Source organism: Protomyctophum parallelum, assembly GCF_964188405.1.
Source record: "Protomyctophum parallelum genome assembly, chromosome: 13".
Classification (NCBI taxonomy): Eukaryota; Metazoa; Chordata; class Actinopteri; order Myctophiformes; family Myctophidae; genus Protomyctophum; species Protomyctophum parallelum.
Window position 1 is genome coordinate 40271943 of NC_139708.1, and position 18219 is coordinate 40290161.

An 18219-nucleotide genomic window follows, 5' to 3' on the forward strand; every position below is an offset into this window, starting at 1 on the left:
TAATAATGTACGGTATTTGAATTTGAGCATGCAGAAACAATGCGTTTACATTGCCAAAGTATGTGTCAGTATATAATAAAGACAGCTAGTTGAATAGGGGTAAAGTATATAATAAAATGTAAAAAGTGTATATTATATAAATATAATGTTAAGCTATTGTAACACACACACACACACACGCACACACGCACACACACACACACACACACACACACACACACACACACACACACACACACACACACACACACACACACACACACACACACACACACACACACACACACAGTACGGCTTAGAGCAATCTCTCTCACTCTCCCTCCCTTCCTCTCTCTCTCTCGTGGATGAGCTGTGGTGATATTTGGAACTAAAGTTCAACAGAGGAAATAAAAGATACAGTAATACCAGCACTTTACACTGGATTAAAGCAACCTACACTATTTAGAGAGGAGGTAAGTTATAGGTAATTGTTAAAAGTAATTATAGTAAACATTAAATACGGTATCTATATTCTTCTATAGTTGCTAAAGAGTGTTTGTTCAGTAACGCGACTCTCTGTCTCTCCAGCTCATTAGTAAACAGAAACTACATTTTAGGTCAGACTCAGCATAGCAATTTCATCCATGGAGAGAGAACTCACACACAGGACACCAGATTAACAAGTGCAAATGAGCAGACACGTTTGGAATCGGAACACACTATACAATTGAAGCTCATTAATCTCTCTACTGATGGTATGGAATTGGTGACCCACCTGGCAAAAAAAATAGATTCTGTGTATTTCTGTGTAGAAACGTCTCTGCTTTGCTTTTGCATGTGACGTAACAGACAAAACAGTGCACTTTTAATTATTTATTCTTTCTGAGAAATGAAGATGGTTGCTTATCAACTGACCGGTTAATCGACCAATAACGTTATGAATTATCAATGGATGAATTGATCGATGATTTGCATCCCTATACTTTTAATCGACCAATAACGTTATGAATTATCAATGGATGAATTGATCGATGATTTGCATCCCTATACTTTTAAAGAAGAAGGACCGTAGAGGAGAGGACAGAGGTGTCATCACCACAGAGGACGGTGTCGTCATGGGTCTGATCATCTCTAAGCACTCCATCAAACATCCTCCACAGGTGGGGTGACCAGATCCACACCCATCGCACTTGTCCCACACAAGCGATACCGGGGTACGGGGTATAGTAACGTATTACTTGAGTTGCTATTAAATGCCTTGATGTCATATTTGATCGTAGGCCTAATATCGCTTATGAACTCCTCTGGCGTCTCACATTTTGTTTTAAAATAATGCTAATTTTGGTCATGGGTGGTATAGTAGACTTGGTAGGCCTTTAGTAGGGATATTTTCATGCTATTTTAACATCTTGCAGGGAAAGAGACAATGAGAGAGCTTTACAACAGATCAGAAGACAACTTATAGAGGAAGCACATGTGACATTAAATAACAACAAATTAAAACCTATTTTTTGACCAATGCTGATGGCTGCTCAGATGGTTATGATGAATTCTGTGTCTTGAACCATTACAATACGAGATGCATGATTTTAATGCAACACTTCTAACACAAACTGTTTGTATACATGTGTATGGGTGCGTTTGCGCGCATGCGCATGTACGTGCATGCATTCAGGTCATCCTGATGGGTTTAGACTTATCTGGGAAGTCTACCTTGCTGGCCCGACTGCTGACCGGGAAGGTGAGCAAGGCTTTGATTATGCTGGAGTTTGATTCCCAACAAGCGAATGGCGTCAAATTTCCATAACTGAAATGAACCCAGCTGCTGTAATGAAATGAAATCCCGAATACACACATCATCAAAAGCTTCTGCTATATTACACGTGTGCGTGCGCGTGTGTGTGTGTGTGTGTGTGTGTTTGTTATGTGTGTGTGCGTGCGTGTGTGCGTGCGTGCGTGCGCGTGCAGGTTGTGGACACATCTCCTACCATAGGGTTCAACGTAGGAACTCTGGACGTGGATAAGAAGACAGCTCTGACCATCTGGGATGTAGGAGGACAAGACCGGATGAGAGCCAACTGGAGGTACCAGAGAGAGAGAGAGAGAGAGAGAGAGAGAGACACATTTAATGAACAAACACTCTAGCAATGACTAATATCATAATTTATTACACGGCTGTCTAATCAAAGCCTCAGAGAACCTGGCTGCGCTGCTTGGATGTTATGCTGTATCCAACATGACAGCCATGCAAAAAAAAGCACACACACAGTAAGCGCACACACACACACACACACACATACACAAACACAAACACACAACATTTTATTTACAATATAAACATTGCTTTCAAGAATGTTTTTGATAACATTTGAAGCGAGAAATAGATGATGCAGTACCTGAAAATGTATTGTACATCATCAACACTTGCAGCTGGGCAGACAGCCAGATGGCCAGCGTGACACTTCAAATCATTACCGTAAGCAAGGGAATACCTCATTTTGTTGTTACTTTTGGGTCAATTTATTAATTTGTCATCATTTTTCGACCGCGGTCGAGATCATGGATTCCACAATGCCACGCCAGACTTTCCGGTGCCATCCTCAGTTCCTGCTGCTTACTGATGCATGTGTCCCTAGTGATGACATCAGGGAACGACAGTTTTCTACCTCTGGTCTGCTTGGAGGCAGGATTCCAGAGAAGAAGGGAGGATATAACCTCATTGTCAGCTCTGTAGCAGTGGCCGGCAAACTGTTCTGTTCTTTTTAATAAAGCAGCCAGGTCATAATGCCCTTCAGGATAACACCTCGACTTCGCCACGTCATACATTATCGCTGGCATGGAGCTATTTAACACTGTCACAACAATAGGCATGTCCCGATACACTTTGTTCATTCCCGATCCGATCCCGATATCACAATTTCTGTGTTAGCCGATACCGATACCGAATACCGATACCAGTGTTGTGATCTCATGTTGTGTTTATAGCTATCTAGCTATATATCTCGTGTTGGGTTTATAGCAGACTCCTCACTCAAATGTGCACTTGCAGTTTGGGCAATTTGAAAGCAAATCCACATGCCCCAACATTTAATTTACCTGCCATAGTGTCAACCCCTTACCCCTGTGTCGGATCGGTGGTTAGACTATATTCGCCCCTACCGATATGACCCAATATGACAAATAAGGGCCGATACAGTATCAGGACAAGTATATAGCAATGATTGCAAACATAATATAGAGCTATTTAACACTGTTACTGAACACTATTAATCTATCTGGGTTGAACTTGAGACACATGTTGATAGTGTTGCTGCTGTCAGAAACCTCTAGGCCATCTAGGCCTACTTTTTTGTTATTTGTTGTAAATGAATGCCCAAATTTAAAAGTGTCAAACAAAAGCAACAAAAGTATAGCAAGTCTGCAAGCTCGAAACGCAGAGCGAAATAACCTGAAAAGCAACAGTTTTGGACATACAGTACAAGGACGATATGATGCTTGTCCATGCAGGTTCTACTTGGAAGGCTGTAAAGCTGTAGTGTTTGTGGTGGACAGCAGTGATGCAGGTAGGATGCCTGAAGCTCACAGAGCTCTGATGAAAATCCTGAACGATGACAACCTCACCGGAGTTCCTCTGATGGTGCTGGCCAACAAGAAGGACCTGCCCAACGCCATGAGCATACAAGAGGTAGAATTAAGTACATCTTAGCATTCAGGAGATTTCTGTGAACATTTTGATGTGTATAATTCAGTTGTGTACAATACTATACCTGTGGACATAGACAAATGTCTATCCAGTACTCTTCGGAGGCCCTGTTATTGGAGTGGACTTTTAAATCCTTTATATAATTTAAATTTAATATAAATTAAATTCTCAATACTTCAAAGATGAGAAGCTATATCACATAAAAGATCAAGCCCAGAAACAACTCGGTGTATAGAGCACCGAAGTCCTGACGTAACTCGCTCATCCCGACGATTCCCCTGGTTCACGGAAGTAGTTTCTCTATGGAGAATAACATGGGGTGATCTTAATATCGTCTACTATAAGCGTTGTGGTCCAAAAATAAACAAGCTGTCTCGGCGTTATTGTCAGGGAGGTGTCTCTGTATCGTTTGCAACAGTCAGTCACTCATATATGATACAGTCTGCTTCTAGCGAAAATCTAACTAATTCAGCAGCAGTAACATTAGCGTTTTCTCTCAGTCAGTTGATTCTTCATATCCATGTGAGTGAAGCGGCCGGGATGACATGTTTATTTTTCAAACACAGTTCTTATATGAATCAATCTAAAACTCCTCCTATGGTGATTTCAATGCAACTAAACAAATACATGAACCTGGGGACTGACGCCCTCTACTGAAAGTGACGTCAGACTTCGGTGCTCTATAACAGAACACTAACGGCAGCCATGTTTTGATGTGTGTGTGTGTGTGTGTGCGAGGTGTCGAAGCACCTGGACCTGCCCAGCTATCTGGACCGAGCCTGGGAGATCCAAGCCTGCAGCGCCCTTCAGGGTCTTGGGCTACAGCAGGCCTTCCTGTCCGTCCACAGGCTCATCAAGAAGAGCTGAGGAAGAGGAGCATTCCATGGCTCATCAAGAAGAGCTGAGGAAGAGGAGCATTCCATGGTGAAACTCAGTGGTTCTTATAAACTCTATTAATGTGACCGTGGTCCCCCATCTGGAAATATGTTGTTCCAGGAGTCCCGGATGCTGTGTTGTTTCTTATTGAACATAGCAGATCTGTAAGCTAACAACGTGTCACACTGTCTGTGACACGTCGCAAGCTTGTATATCTGCTCATTTCATATAGCTGATGTATCGAGGGTTAAAGTGGTTAAACTGATGTTTACGCTATTTTAACTACTTTAGCTGGGGACCCCAATGTAACCCCCTCAATGACCCCTGGGGGTCTTTGTGAATCACAGGCATAGACTGTAAAAAATATGGACAAAGCGTTCCCCGGGTCTAACATGGACGTAAAATGAAGCCAGTAATTCCTTGCACTGTAAGTCGCCATCTTTCTAGATCCGTTTGGGCCCCAGCTGGCCATTGGCTGGCCCAGACAACGAGGCGGGACTGCCCCCCCTTCTTCTCCGTTGGTTTTTATTTTGACTTGAGTGGGAGGGGAATCCCGATCATAGACTGTAACGGTAGCCACGCCCCTCAGAACATACAATTATGGTCATTTTTTTTTATTAATGGGACCATAATTTTCCAAAAAGAATATTATGACATTAGAAATGAGACTTTAAACTAGTGACTGGAAGCAGAAAGTATTCATGACCATGTTTATTAAGGTAATACAGTCTAGGTGAAGTTGGGCCCAAATACATGGACTACTATGGGGCTATGGGTTTTTTTGGGCCCAATGACAGCGCCACAACAGGCCATTATATGAACTTCGATTTCCTTAGTGGCTTCACAAAATATCTGCCTGACTGCCCCCCTGAGCACAGGTCAAAGCCCTAGACATAATGGTAGAATGGCCTCGGGCGCTGTGCATCAACATCACTGCCATAGTATCTGGGTCAGCTTGCCATAATACATAATACCCCCCCCCCCCCCCCCATTGTGTGCATGTGTGTTTGTGTGTGCGTGTCAGACAAGCAGGTTTTTTAGGATTGCTGTACCATAGTAACACTGGGTGTTTAGAATGGGACAGGTAGGTTAGTCTGGTTGAATATACCAAATTTTTCTGTACATTGTCTTTGCAGCTGTCCCAGCAATGGGTATTTTGTAATATTCTATTTTATTGCTTACCTTTCTGAAAATGATGTGAACATTATATGTATGTTTATTTAGGTACATTTGCATGCTGTGTGGTGCCTGGTCCTTTATTGCTGTTCATTATGACCTAGAAGGGCATGCAGGAGCAGAGCCCTGTGATTAGAGCATAGACTGTAAAAAATATGGACAAAGCGTTCTCCGGGTCTAACATGGACGTAAAATGAAGCCTGTTATTCCTGCACTGTAAGTCGCCATCTTTCTAGATCCGTTTGGGCCCAGCTGGCCATTGGCTGGCTCCGTTTGGGCCCAGCTGGCCATTGGCTGCCCAGACAACGAGGCGGGACTTCCCCCCTTCTTCTCCGTTGGTTTTTATTTTGACTCGAGTGGGAGGGGAATCCCGATCATAGACTGTAACGGTAGCCATGCCCCTCAGAACATACGCGACTTTATGGTCATTTATTTTATAAATGGGACCATAATTCTCCAAAAAGAATATTATGACATTAGAAATGAGACTTTAAACTAGTGACTGGAAGCAGAAAGTATTCATGACCATGTTTATTAAGGTAATACAGTCTAGGTGAAGTTGGGCCCAAATACATGGACTTCTATGGGGCTATGGGGTTTTTTGGGTCCAGTGACAGCGACCACAACAGGCCATTATATGAACTTTCAGGAGTTTCAGGCTTCACAAAATATCTGTCTGACTGCCCCCCTGGATTAGAGTGAGGCATTGATTGCACCTGTGTGAGCTGAACTCAGTCAGAACAAGCTGCGTTTCCGTGGTGCAAGGAGATCTTCCCACGTCTAAATAGTGCCCTTAAATAAAGAATATAAGATAAGATAATGTAGCTCTCCTAAAATAATCTGCAGAAGGCGCACACGGTATGTTACATGTTGGTGTTTTCTGTGTTTGTAAACAGTGTTGTAATTCTGTCGATCGTTTAATTGTTTGTGTACATCTCATTGTGTTTGTTTATATACGGACATCATGATTGACTGACAACAAGGACATTCATATTTCATTGTGTTTAAAAGAATATTGTTATGTTTTGTGTTGCAGTTTTTCACGTTGTCTTGGGGAAATAAACAACCTCGATATCAGTTGGAGCGTTTGTTATTCTGCTGGATAGGAGCGGTTAGTCTTATTGTTGGTAAGCGTTGATACTATAGACTACATTTTGATTGTAGATAATTTATTTTGCAACAATGTTTTAGGGAAACTACTTTAAGTTAAGAGCCTGATGTATTGGTTCATATAGGCCTACATGTTTCACCTTTATTCAAGCGTGGAGGGTTATTCAATTGTCAGTTAATTGGATGGATAGTTAGTTAAAATTAGTGTTAAATAGCTCTTTACTAGACATCTGACCTTATGTGCTTCTAGTGTCAACAGAACATGAGAAATGACCCGTCCCATCTGTGGCATGTCTCTTCCTGGTCAATAGTGCCCTCTGTTGGTTGAACAGTAGCACAGACATTTCAGTTTAATCAATAGATACAAGCATGGCATAATAATGCTCTTAAAGGGTTCAAAGAAACCAGCTGCGTGATGCGAGAGGTTAAATAAAAATCACACCCGTGTGAACTGAGTGGTGCAGCTCCCCCCCACACCTCTCTCTCTCATTAGCAGGCAACATTGCAGCACTATCCCTCTCTCTGTTTCTGGCGCCCCCTACTGGTACCCTATAGTCATATATCGTGCTCATGGCCACATAGGCGGGTGGGTTACACGGACATTGCTGGTTGTAGGAGTGGTTGCACCACTCAAAAATATTACTAGACCAGAACAGTTTGAATTCACACCAACTTGTCAGCGTAATTAACTATGCATACTCCCTGATGCAGTTTGGAATATACCATACGGTCTATATAATATTACCCATTTAATTCATGTCACATAATTACACACAGCTTCAAGTTTGTGATCGAATTCAGTGTCTAGAGACCTCAATCATCCCACCTATGATTAGCATCTATGAAATCTGTGGTACATTGGTACAAACTGGTCAGAAATATCACCTCAGGTTAATAGTAAAGCGTCTGAGTGCAACTATTGACTACTAGATTACTAGCACAGTCTATATTTTAGCATCAGGCAGGCGGGAGAACATTATGCATAAACAAAGACAGTGGGAGACCCTCCCTCTGTGGGTCACATTAAGCAGCGGCAGCTGAAGCCAATCATGTGCGGGGAGTAGCACATTTCATTTGCATTGGCTTGCTATAAATACTGGTGCAACGCCTCGGATAACCACTTATTCTTCTTCAATACAAACCATGCCTGAAGTTGCCAAGCCAGCGCCCAAGAAGGGCTCCAAGAAAGCCGTCACCAAGACCGCAGCAAAGGGTGGCAAGAAGCGCAGAAAGTCCAGGAAGGAGAGCTACGCCATCTACGTGTACAAGGTCCTGAAGCAGGTTCACCCTGACACCGGTATCTCTTCCAAGGCCATGGGCATCATGAACTCCTTCGTCAACGACATCTTTGAGCGCATCGCCGGTGAAGCCTGCAAATTGGCTCACTACAACAAGCGCGCCACCATCTCATCCAGGGAGATTCAGACCGCCGTCCGCCTGCTGCTCCCCGGTGAGCTGGCCAAGCACGCCGTGTCTGAGGGCACCAAGGCTGTGACCAAGTACACCAGCTCCAAGTAAACTGTTCTGTCTGCTCTACAACACAACAGTCCTTTTAAGGGCCACCCATCTTTTCCAACAAAGAGTTTATCCAGATGGTAACAAGATGACTCGCCCCGTTTCTGTTTTCCTCCCAGAATTTTCCCCAGTGAGGGGTGGGAGAGGCTGGACAGCAGACGGCTGGACTTTGAATTTCTCTAACTATAAACTTTCATGACAGCAGACAGCCTAAGTACAAATATAATTTATGAAAATCTACTACATTGAAGTCTGTTCACAGAAGTTGTTGTAGGCTATGTGGGGATTATCTGACGAGTGTGCAAACCCTTACATATACTAAATAATACTAAATTGTTTATAGGGTCAATATAAGTAAAATAATATAGCCTTTCTACAGGAGTATCTTTTTATATTTTTCCAAAAAGAATACAAACAGCCAATAGCATATTACAAAGTTATCCCCCTCACTGGTGACAATTCCGGGATGAAAAACGGGCAAGCACCGGGGCGAGTCATCCGGTATTCATCCAGATACTATAGCAAGTGACCAACTATTTCAGAGCTTGCCCACTAAACCAGTTTAGTTAATCAATTTTGTCTTGACCGTATCATGTAAAAACCGTAGACCTGTCCAATTGTCCATCTTTATGTGTATGAGACGTTCATTATTTTACGTATATAGTAGACTTTGTAAGATTCTGACACTGATGCATTTTTCAGGTCGAATAACCAAAGTATAACCCCACTGAGCATTTGGTCTAATATTCGTCTAAAGGGCCGTCTAAAAACGGGATAAAAAACGTCTAAAAATGAGTTTTTTAGACGTCTATTCTTAGATTAGGCGTTGATTAGCGGTTGATTAGACGTCTATATATAGACGTCTAATCAACGTCTAATCTAAGGATAGACGTCTAAAAAAACTTTCATTTTTAGACGTTTTTTATCCCATTTTTAGACGCACGTCTAATAGCCGGCTATTGCTCAGTGGGACACATTGCTTAAAATGTTGATATATTACCTTATTTAGCATGGGGAGACCCAGTTGGCACTTTGATAATCACTTGTTTATGCTGTGTGGATAAACAGCATGTGTAGGCCTTAAATTGTCACTCAAGTGTCATACAATGCATTTGAAGGCTGCCTAATACTGCCAATTTGGTTCTACTAGTAAAAAGTCATCTACACCCACAAAATACTATTTCCTTTGACCAATACAAACATCATGCAATCTGAGGATAAGTGTGCCACAGATCCCTTTGTAAATTGTGTCTTGTGTATTTTACCTATGCAGGCCCATCTACATTGAAAAAGTGAAGATTGTTCTCAATTGGCCATTCTTGAATAAATATAGACTGAAATTACATGTGAAATGAACTGAAACATGTCAGATTTCTTACAATGAATAACAAGACAACACTTTTGATGGGTATTTTATCCCATCATGATAAAAAAAGACAGGGGGGACTGTAAGCCCCTGTAACTGAATCTAAAGATAATAGCTTCGTTTCGCAAAAGGCTAGAAGCTGCGAGCTGCTCCGGAACAGAACCAAAATGCTCCGGAAGGCTCACAATACATTTACTTTTAGGAGTAATCCCATTACAATACTTATACTTAACTTTAGCTTTTACCAAAATACTTTAAGTAAATAGCCAATATGAACAGGAAGGATTACCCCATACCCAAAATATTACCTTATTTTACCCCAAGGAGAGACGTCCATTTCAGAGTGTGGTTTTTAGTCGTTTTATATTATCATTTCAGAGCGAACAGAACAGGATTCACAAAACACAGCATGATAATCAAATACAGAGCCCGAGGGCTAGAATGGTTGGTTTCGCTCTACCGTCTCCCAAAATGGAATCCGGTATATATACTTTTACAAAACAAAATGGAGGATCGTACAAAGCGACGTGGCACGACCGAGGAGTATCGGGCACTGAAATGGAAAATTACAAAACACAGAAGTCTATCTAGGCCTCAAAGGATAAATTTGTCAGGGAAGGGGGTGCCGGCCCGGTTGCTATGGCACCCGGCTGATAAGATAGCCATGCGAGGTCAAATTCATGTAGGGAGACAGAGACTGTACAACACTAACTAAGCGCCAAAAGACAGCGTGAAGTCACAGGGGCAACCAGATTAAAAGGGTCAAAAGGTCAAAGGAAATGATCAATCAAACATAAAATATAAACAGATAGAAATTATCTATCAAACCCATCGCATTTTATGCGCGAATGATCATATGACCTTTGACAAAATCAAAACCTCAGGGGAAACTTTACTTTATACTATGGATCAGGAACATGAAAAATAAAAAACACAATGATTTCAACTTTACTAGGCATAAAATCCTTAATTAGATGGTACTTTGGGAAAGAGAAAGAATGGCTTTTCTTTCTTGATGATGACGATGGTGATATCTTCGGGAGTGGCAACCACCCCAGCAAACCGTTGCAGCCTACCTGGCCGGCGAGATGTGTCATTTGACCACATGAATGTTCATTTTTAGAGCAGTTCTTCTTTTGGCTCGTCATCAGTTCGTTGTCAGAACTGAATCTGCGAGAGTTCTTTTGGCTCGTTTGTCGGAGCCGATTCTTCGCCCCTTCCCCCCCTAATGACAGGTTCACAGATACACTCGATCTCTGCAAACAGACAAGGTTCAAAAGCTTGGAGAGGGGAAACGGGGTATTCTGCATGCGCTCCAGCGCGATGTCGCAACAATGTCTTTGGGAGTCCCTTAAGTACCATATACAGGTCAGATATAGAATCAAGTGATTCTGGGGTGAATTAATGCCTAGTCCAAATCGAACTCATGATGATAAAAACCAAAATAATAAAATGTAGAAGGAAATGTTCCTATATTGACAATTTAGGGGAAATATGAAATGACTAAAACCTTTTTATAAAATCAAATGAAATCAACAATAATGTAATACAATTGGAGGTGATTAAACGTAGCTTGGAAAGCGTACATTAGCACAGGAAAGGAAAAAAATAACAACCTCAACATAAACTACATAAACATGAAAACAAAAAATTTAATAAATTGGTTCCAAATGGGAAATCTATGGGCAACTAGTTAGACTGTTCTGGGGTTGGGCCTAACCAGTGAATTTAGACGGATCTGCGCTGGGGGGTCGGGTCGGGTGTCAAACCTTGTATACAAGAATGGAATTTCGAAGTCCACAATCAACCACAAACAATTTTCAGAGACTTGACGCAGAGAGAACTCTCCCTCCTAGTTGTGGGCTTTGAAATTCTCCGCTTGTCCTCCCGACCGCGACTCCCCACTGCAGCAGTCCGTTTCTGTATAGATAAACAGAAAAAAACAAAGAACAAACTGGTGAATGACATGAAAAACCACATTATATATCTATTCACCTCACTCTTAACCTGCCACATATATCACTGAACTTTTATGGAGGGAGAGCATCTTTAGAACAACAGGTGTTGATCTTAATATACGTATATCACAGTTTATTATCAGGCGAGTGGCAGGAGAATAATAAATGAACAAAACTGGTTCTAAACAAAAATAACATGTATCAAATAGAGATCTAGATAGAGGGGAAAAGTATGTATATTTCAGATTTTCAACTTCGACAGACATGTGGGCCACTAACGGGCATCATCGCACATGGTACAGAGAGTTAGAGAGAGATTTCTTCTTGTAGTCACAGAGAGAGAGAGTGATAGCTAGATCATTATTTGTCGGTAGACCCCTCTACGAGATCTATGGTACCCACCAAACACGCGTCTGTCTTCTACTTCGATCAAGTCTCGTGATTTATAAGATTAGGATAAGAGAGAGAGATGGAGTTAGATAGAGAGGTCTGCGACCGTTGAATCCTAAACTATACATGTTATGTTCAAGAGACGTTCATGGTACTCCTAAACATTACGATGACTCGCTATGTGCTCTCCGGCTTGACTACTGCCGCACACAGACAAATCACCTAGCAACAAATAGCGGCAGTCACGTCCGCTCCAGAGGTTGGCACACTAATCAACTGAAGAAACTAGTGGTACACTGTATTAAATCTAAATTGTTGCATATACTAGAAAAATGGCGAAGAGACACCCGAAAAGTCTACCCAGCCTTCCTCCGACGTGTACAACATCGCAAAAGGCTCAGGAAACACAGAGATTATTATGATACTATGTGTGGCAAAAAGGGAATGCCAAAATGATAATAAATGTATAACTAATTTAGTGATAAATAAATAAAAAAAATTACAACGAAATAGGATAAACGCTATGTAGGTGGCGCGGCCTCCTAGCTATGTGCTCTCCTACTTCCTGTAACTTAGTAAAATAAAACAATGTACTGAGACACCACAGCCAACGTTCACACAGACAGAAACATGCACGCAGAAAACCCAGCACGCACATACACAGAGAGAGACCCAAAACAGGCCCAAACATACATGAAGGAGATGGAGGGGTTATCTGTTGAAATAGGATAAAGAGAAATTTGTACTAAGGCCATCAAAAATGTATGAAATGCAGTAAAAACTGTAAAAATACCAAAATTAAAATTTGGGTTCAGGCTCCCTGACTATAATTTGGAAATATGGAAAATGTACTCTTTGGCTCCCTGACTAAAAGTCAGGATTTTTAGCTTTACCTAAAAACTACTAAAGTGATGAAACAAGATGGCGTTGCACTCTGCTACGAGCACATTGAAATGGGTGGGAGGGAGGGAGCCCCCCCGCACGCATGCACACACATATAGGATAAACACAGACCAAACGTTCAATCTGGAAAACTCGTATGAGACCCAGCTGCGTTACACACACACTGGGGTGGATACACACACACACACACACTCCTTTTTGGTATAAAAAGAACCCCTCTTGGTATCCTCATACACCCCGGCCGAGGTAAAGAAAAACCCCAAGAGGTTAATATCTATAGGACCCCCTCCCACGCAGCGGTAAATCACTCGCGATAATGACCCACGCACGTCGAAAAAGGCATAGATATTCTTTCTACCACACAAAAAGAAATATACAGTTGGCATAAAGCAAATTACACAATTGGATAACGAAGAACATATTAATAATGACAGTATAATCTATTTAAGACAGAGAAAGACATGTTTCACACGGAGGAACAGAGAGCTCCCCCCCCCCTCCCCCACACACACACACCCACACACACACACAGGCTCCAAACAGGAAATTTTTTCACAGAGAGAGAGATAGGGAGAAATAGCTCCCACACACACACACACTGACAGGAAACTTTTTCACACAGGCAGGGAGAGAGTGAGATAGGAAGAAATCGCTCCATGCGTTTACAGGAACAGTCCCCCCCCACGCCTCCCCCCCCTAATGACACACACAAATCACTGAATAATTATTTTTCAAAGAAATAAGATAAACGCTGAAGCTGTCCTACTTCTTTTAAACAATAACAACAGTTTAAACACAAAAACAAATAGATTACTTAACTCAAGAATAGCGCAGATGTCTGGTGCAGACCTATATGGACGCGGTCCACGGGTCCAGTTCGTGAAGGCATTCACGAACCCCATAGCTGGTAGTGTCCAAAAGGATAATCCGTGTTCCTGAATCGATAATGACGACTTAAAACAAACCCGCTCTGAAGATAAATCAGCGGAGCTCTCCGTTGGGGGAAAAAGGAAAACAGAACTTCTCTGATTCTTTGCCTTTTCGGTAACAGCTAATTGTAAATAAATTAGACTTACGCACTTCAAAGGAGACTCGAACGGGACCAAGTTGATGGGTATTTTATCCCATCATGATAAAAAAAGACAGGGGGGACTGTAAGCCCCTGTAACTGAATCTAAAGATAATAGCTTCGTTTCGCAAAAGGCTAGAAGCTGCGAGCTGCTCCGGAACAGAACCAAAATGCTCCGGAAGGCTCACAATACATTTACTTTTAGGAGTAATCCCATTACAATACTTATACTTAACTTTAGCTTTTACCAACATACTTTAAGTAAATAGCCAATATGAACAGGAAGGATTACCCCATAACCAAAATATTACCTTATTTTACCCCAAAAGAGACGTCCATATCAGAGCGAGGTTTTTAGTCGTTTTATATTATCATTTCAGAGCGAACAGAACAGGATTCACAAAACACAGCATGATAATCAAATACAGAGCCCGAGGGCTAGAATGGTTGGTTTCGCTCTACCGTCTCCCAAAATGGAATCCGGTATATATACTTTTACAAAACAAAATGGAGGATCGTACAAAGCGACGTGGCACGACCGAGGAGTATCGGGCACTGAAATGGAAAATTACAAAACACAGAAGTCTATCTAGGCCTCAAAGGATAAATTTGTCAGGGAAGGGGGTGCCGGCCCGGTTGCTATGGCACCCGGCTGATAAGATAGCCATGCGAGGTCAAATTCATGTAGGGAGACAGAGACTGTACAACACTAACTAAGCGCCAAAAGACAGCGTGAAGTCACAGGGGCAACCAGATTAAAAGGGTCAAAAGGTCAAAGGAAATGATCAATCAAACATAAAATATAAACAGATAGAAATTATCTATCAACTTTAACAGAGCAAAATAAATGACCACAAGTGTCCTCTCATAAGTCACCATGTCACAGGTCCATTGTTGTGTTTGCAGGCACTGAAAGGTTTTGATTTTTAAAACAAACACATTGACACAGATGACTTATTTTACTTTTATAACATTGCTAGACATCTCACCTTGCTGTGCAGTGAATATTGCTCGGGTTATTATATGTGCAACTATTTTAAAAGCCAAATGACAGGAAAGTTGATGAACAACTCTCCATGTAGCTGTGTATATGTGAGGTTTTAAACGTCTCAAACAAAAACGCAGGAGGCCTCAGGGATCCACATGATTTAATTATGATGCGAAACTAGTCTGCTATCTGCTCCATTTGTTGTTTTACTTTAATACTTAAATTTGTCTGTGTTTTATTTGGTTTTTAGTTGTAGAGAAAACACAAGTGTTCCACTATTCTTCAGCACACAGCACTGACCTAGTGGGTTGAGTCTACATGGTTCTCACACATCCTTTAAGTTCCACCCCCTTCTGCTCTGCTTCATCATCACTCTCTACTCAGAGTTTACTTCAGTGCAACTGAAATACGAAACTAAAAGACTCAAGAGAATGGCAGAAGTCGCCCCAGCTCCAGTTGCCGCCTCCCGGGCTAAAGCAGCCAAGAAGAAGGCCGCCGCCAAACCAAAGAAGGTCGGTCCCAGGGGTCCCAGCGCCCAGGACCTCATCGTCAAGGCTGTGACCACTTCCAAGGAGAGGAGCGGTGTGTCTCTGGCCGCACTCAAGAAGGCTCTGGCCGCCGGTGGCTACGACGTGGAGAAGAAGAACAGCCGCGTCAAGGCTGCTGTGAAGAGCCTGGTAGCAAAGGGTACCCTGCTCCAGACCAAGGGTACCGGTGCTGCTGGATCCTTCAAGCTCAACAAGAAGACTGAAGTGAAGGCAAAGAAACCCGCTAAGAAGGCAGCCAAACCAAAGAAGCCGGCAGCCAAGAAACCCGCCGCAGCTAAGAAATCCCCCAAGAAGGTTGCAGCCAAGAAGCCTGCAGCCGCTAAGAAATCCCCCAAGAAGGCGAAGAAGCTAGCCTCTGCAAAGAAAGCCGTAGCTAAGAGCCCCAAGAAGGCGACCAAGAGTCCCAAGAAGGTGAAGAAGCCAGCTGCCGCCAAGAAAGCACCAGCAAAGAAGGTAGCAAAGCCCAAGGCGGCTAAACCCAAGAAGGCAGCCGCCAAGAAGAAGTAAACATACACACAACACAACAGCATGTTTTAACCTACAAAGGCTCTTTTGAGAGCCACCCACAACTTCATGTAAAGAGAATTCCTCAATATAGTATCCTGTAATGACAATCATGTATTATTACACATCTACAATATGAGGTTGTTTTAATTGCTCAACTAGTTAATATGGAAGTAATTGTTCTCAATTAACGAATTAATTGAGTCCCTTCACATTGAGTCTTAATAGTTATATTATCGAACAGTCATTAATTGCTAGGAACAAAACAAGTTTAGTTACCGCGCAACGTAGAGCGCAACTTTTCTTTGTCAACAGAAGCAGAAGGCATAGTAACTTCATATATATGTGACCAGATGGACACTGATAATACTTTGGGATAAATCAATTTGACTCCGCCACTCTCTTTAAGGGGAGAGACCATAGAGTATATATATCTATAGAGAAGACACCCGAGTTCTCCTCCCATCCACTTGCATTGAGTTGCTCAAAAGTGCATGAGGCGGATTCACTCCTCCTTCCTGGTAGGAACAGAGTGCATTCTGGGACGGATTGCAATGGTGAGTGGCCCCAAACACATGAACGCGCTGCCGTTGAACACGCACGAGCGTCGTCCGTCGTGAACGTGTACAATGATAGTCAACGGACAGCGCGTTCATGTGTTTGGGGCCAGGCTGCAATACCTTCATTCGGCCACTATGTCCATTTCGCCTCAAGATTTCCTCTGGGTGCCTTCTCTATAAATATATATACTCTAAGGGAGAGACCCTGAACCAACTATACATTTACTGTTACTGTGGTGACCAAACTCAGGTTAACAAGACAGACAGAGGCTTTTGTGTGTACAACCATTGAACACTTTATTTAAATATCAGCATAATGTTTATCAAGGAGACTGGTTGTGTACCAACACTTTCATCGACCGGGGACAATAAGACTTTAATAATAATGAGGACACAGCACACTGATAAAACTAGTAGAACACTGCAAAAGGTTAAAATCAACTGCGACTTAATATGCGCACACACTAATGAAATTACACTTTGTTAAAACACTGCACACTTAGAAAGGGGGGGGGGGGAGGGAACAGTACGGCCATCCTTGTGAAGGTACACGGCTCTGACTCTGAATATACACTGGACCTAAGGTGAGGCACTTGAGTAGCAACTATGAACTATCAATAAAATAAACAAGAGGAAAAGAGCAGCGGCTGCCTGCTGACCACGATCCCGTGCGTCACCAGTGTCAGCCTACAATATACAAAAATATAATTACTCCTTGAGCACCATCATCATTACAAACAATACATACAATATACTGGCAAGCCCATCTTCCTACCTATAGGCCCGAGGCATGTACACCCAAACGGCAGGAGCATGGGCTGACCAGGGTCTGGGTCTGTCTAGCACTCTACAATATAATACAGAAAATCATATTATTTACACATCACAAAACAATGTAGGTTTAGTCATAACCCATGCTGGGTGAATGCAATAAACTCCATTATGTACATGAATCTCTGGTTGCTATTAAAAAACATATAAGTTAACTCCTACCTCAGACTCTTGTTACAGTGCATAAACAGTACTTTGCTGGTTCCCAGCAGTCCTACTGCTAGGGTGGCCACCTGCAAGACCTCAGAAAGGAGGACACTTTTGCGGGGCTCGCTCCCCCGACCCCCCCCCCCCCTCCCAGATCCCCCCCCCCCCACATATATCAAGATATCAACCCTTTCACACACAATCAGAGACATAGAGGAGGACCTGAGAGCTGAACACATCTCATTCCTGCACAACTACAAGACCACAATGTAAAGAATCCAGTTCACACTACCCACAGACCCACATATGGACCGAGAAGCAGTGATAGATATGGCCAAACACGTGGGCAACCTGACAATCACTGTCACCTACACTCCTGTCATTCTGGGCTACAACATTGCCAATCCGAGACTCGGATCATGTCTGAAGAGGTATTTATCCGCTCTGAAGTTCAGACAAACAAAAGCTGCTTCCTGACAAGACCAGACACCAGAGTTTTGACTCCCTTTTATTTGTGCTGTGTTCTGATGGTCTGGAGTCACAGCTGGGATGTTGCAGAGTAGACTGGACAGTAGACCCTGGAGAACTAAAAAAAA

At 42.5% G+C, this 18219-nt stretch overlaps 3 protein-coding genes across 3 annotated transcripts; all 3 read left to right on the top strand.

Moving 5' to 3' along the window:
- Window positions 1-361: 361 nt before the first annotated feature.
- LOC310869963 (ADP-ribosylation factor-like protein 11) lies at window positions 362-4650 on the top strand. Its single transcript, XM_083780960.1, has 6 exons — window positions 362-452; window positions 1038-1139; window positions 1655-1720; window positions 1948-2063; window positions 3487-3664; window positions 4421-4650. Exons 2-6 carry the CDS (start codon window positions 1095-1097, stop codon window positions 4547-4549), a joined length of 534 nt encoding a protein of 177 aa, XP_083637086.1. The 5' UTR covers window positions 362-452; window positions 1038-1094; the 3' UTR covers window positions 4550-4650.
- Window positions 4651-7987: 3337 nt separating this feature from the next.
- On the top strand, window positions 7988-8362 carry LOC310869982 (histone H2B-like; the record flags this gene model as incomplete). Its single annotated transcript, XM_083780982.1, has 1 exon — window positions 7988-8362. The coding sequence occupies one exon, from the start codon at window positions 7988-7990 to the stop codon at window positions 8360-8362; it is 375 nt and encodes a 124-aa protein (XP_083637108.1).
- A 7102-nt stretch (window positions 8363-15464) lies between these two features.
- LOC310869957 (histone H1-like) lies at window positions 15465-16088 on the top strand (the record flags this gene model as incomplete). The annotated part of the gene is made up of 1 exon (XM_083780953.1): window positions 15465-16088. The coding sequence occupies one exon, from the start codon at window positions 15465-15467 to the stop codon at window positions 16086-16088; it is 624 nt and encodes a 207-aa protein (XP_083637079.1).
- Between the last annotated feature and the right edge of the window lie 2131 nt (window positions 16089-18219).

What these genes read in the sequence shown, in the direction of transcription:
- LOC310869963 (XM_083780960.1), top strand. Translation starts at nt 1,095, where the DNA reads ATGGGTCTGATCATCTCTAAGCACTCCATCAAACATCCTCCACAG. An exon ending in CGGATGAGAGCCAACTGGAG is followed by an intron (nt 2,064 to 3,486) that starts GTACCAGAGAGA and finishes TTGTCCATGCAG; the next exon opens with GTTCTACTTGGAAGGCTGTA. An exon ending in ACGCCATGAGCATACAAGAG is followed by an intron (nt 3,665 to 4,420) that starts GTAGAATTAAGT and finishes TGTGTGTGCGAG; the next exon opens with GTGTCGAAGCACCTGGACCT.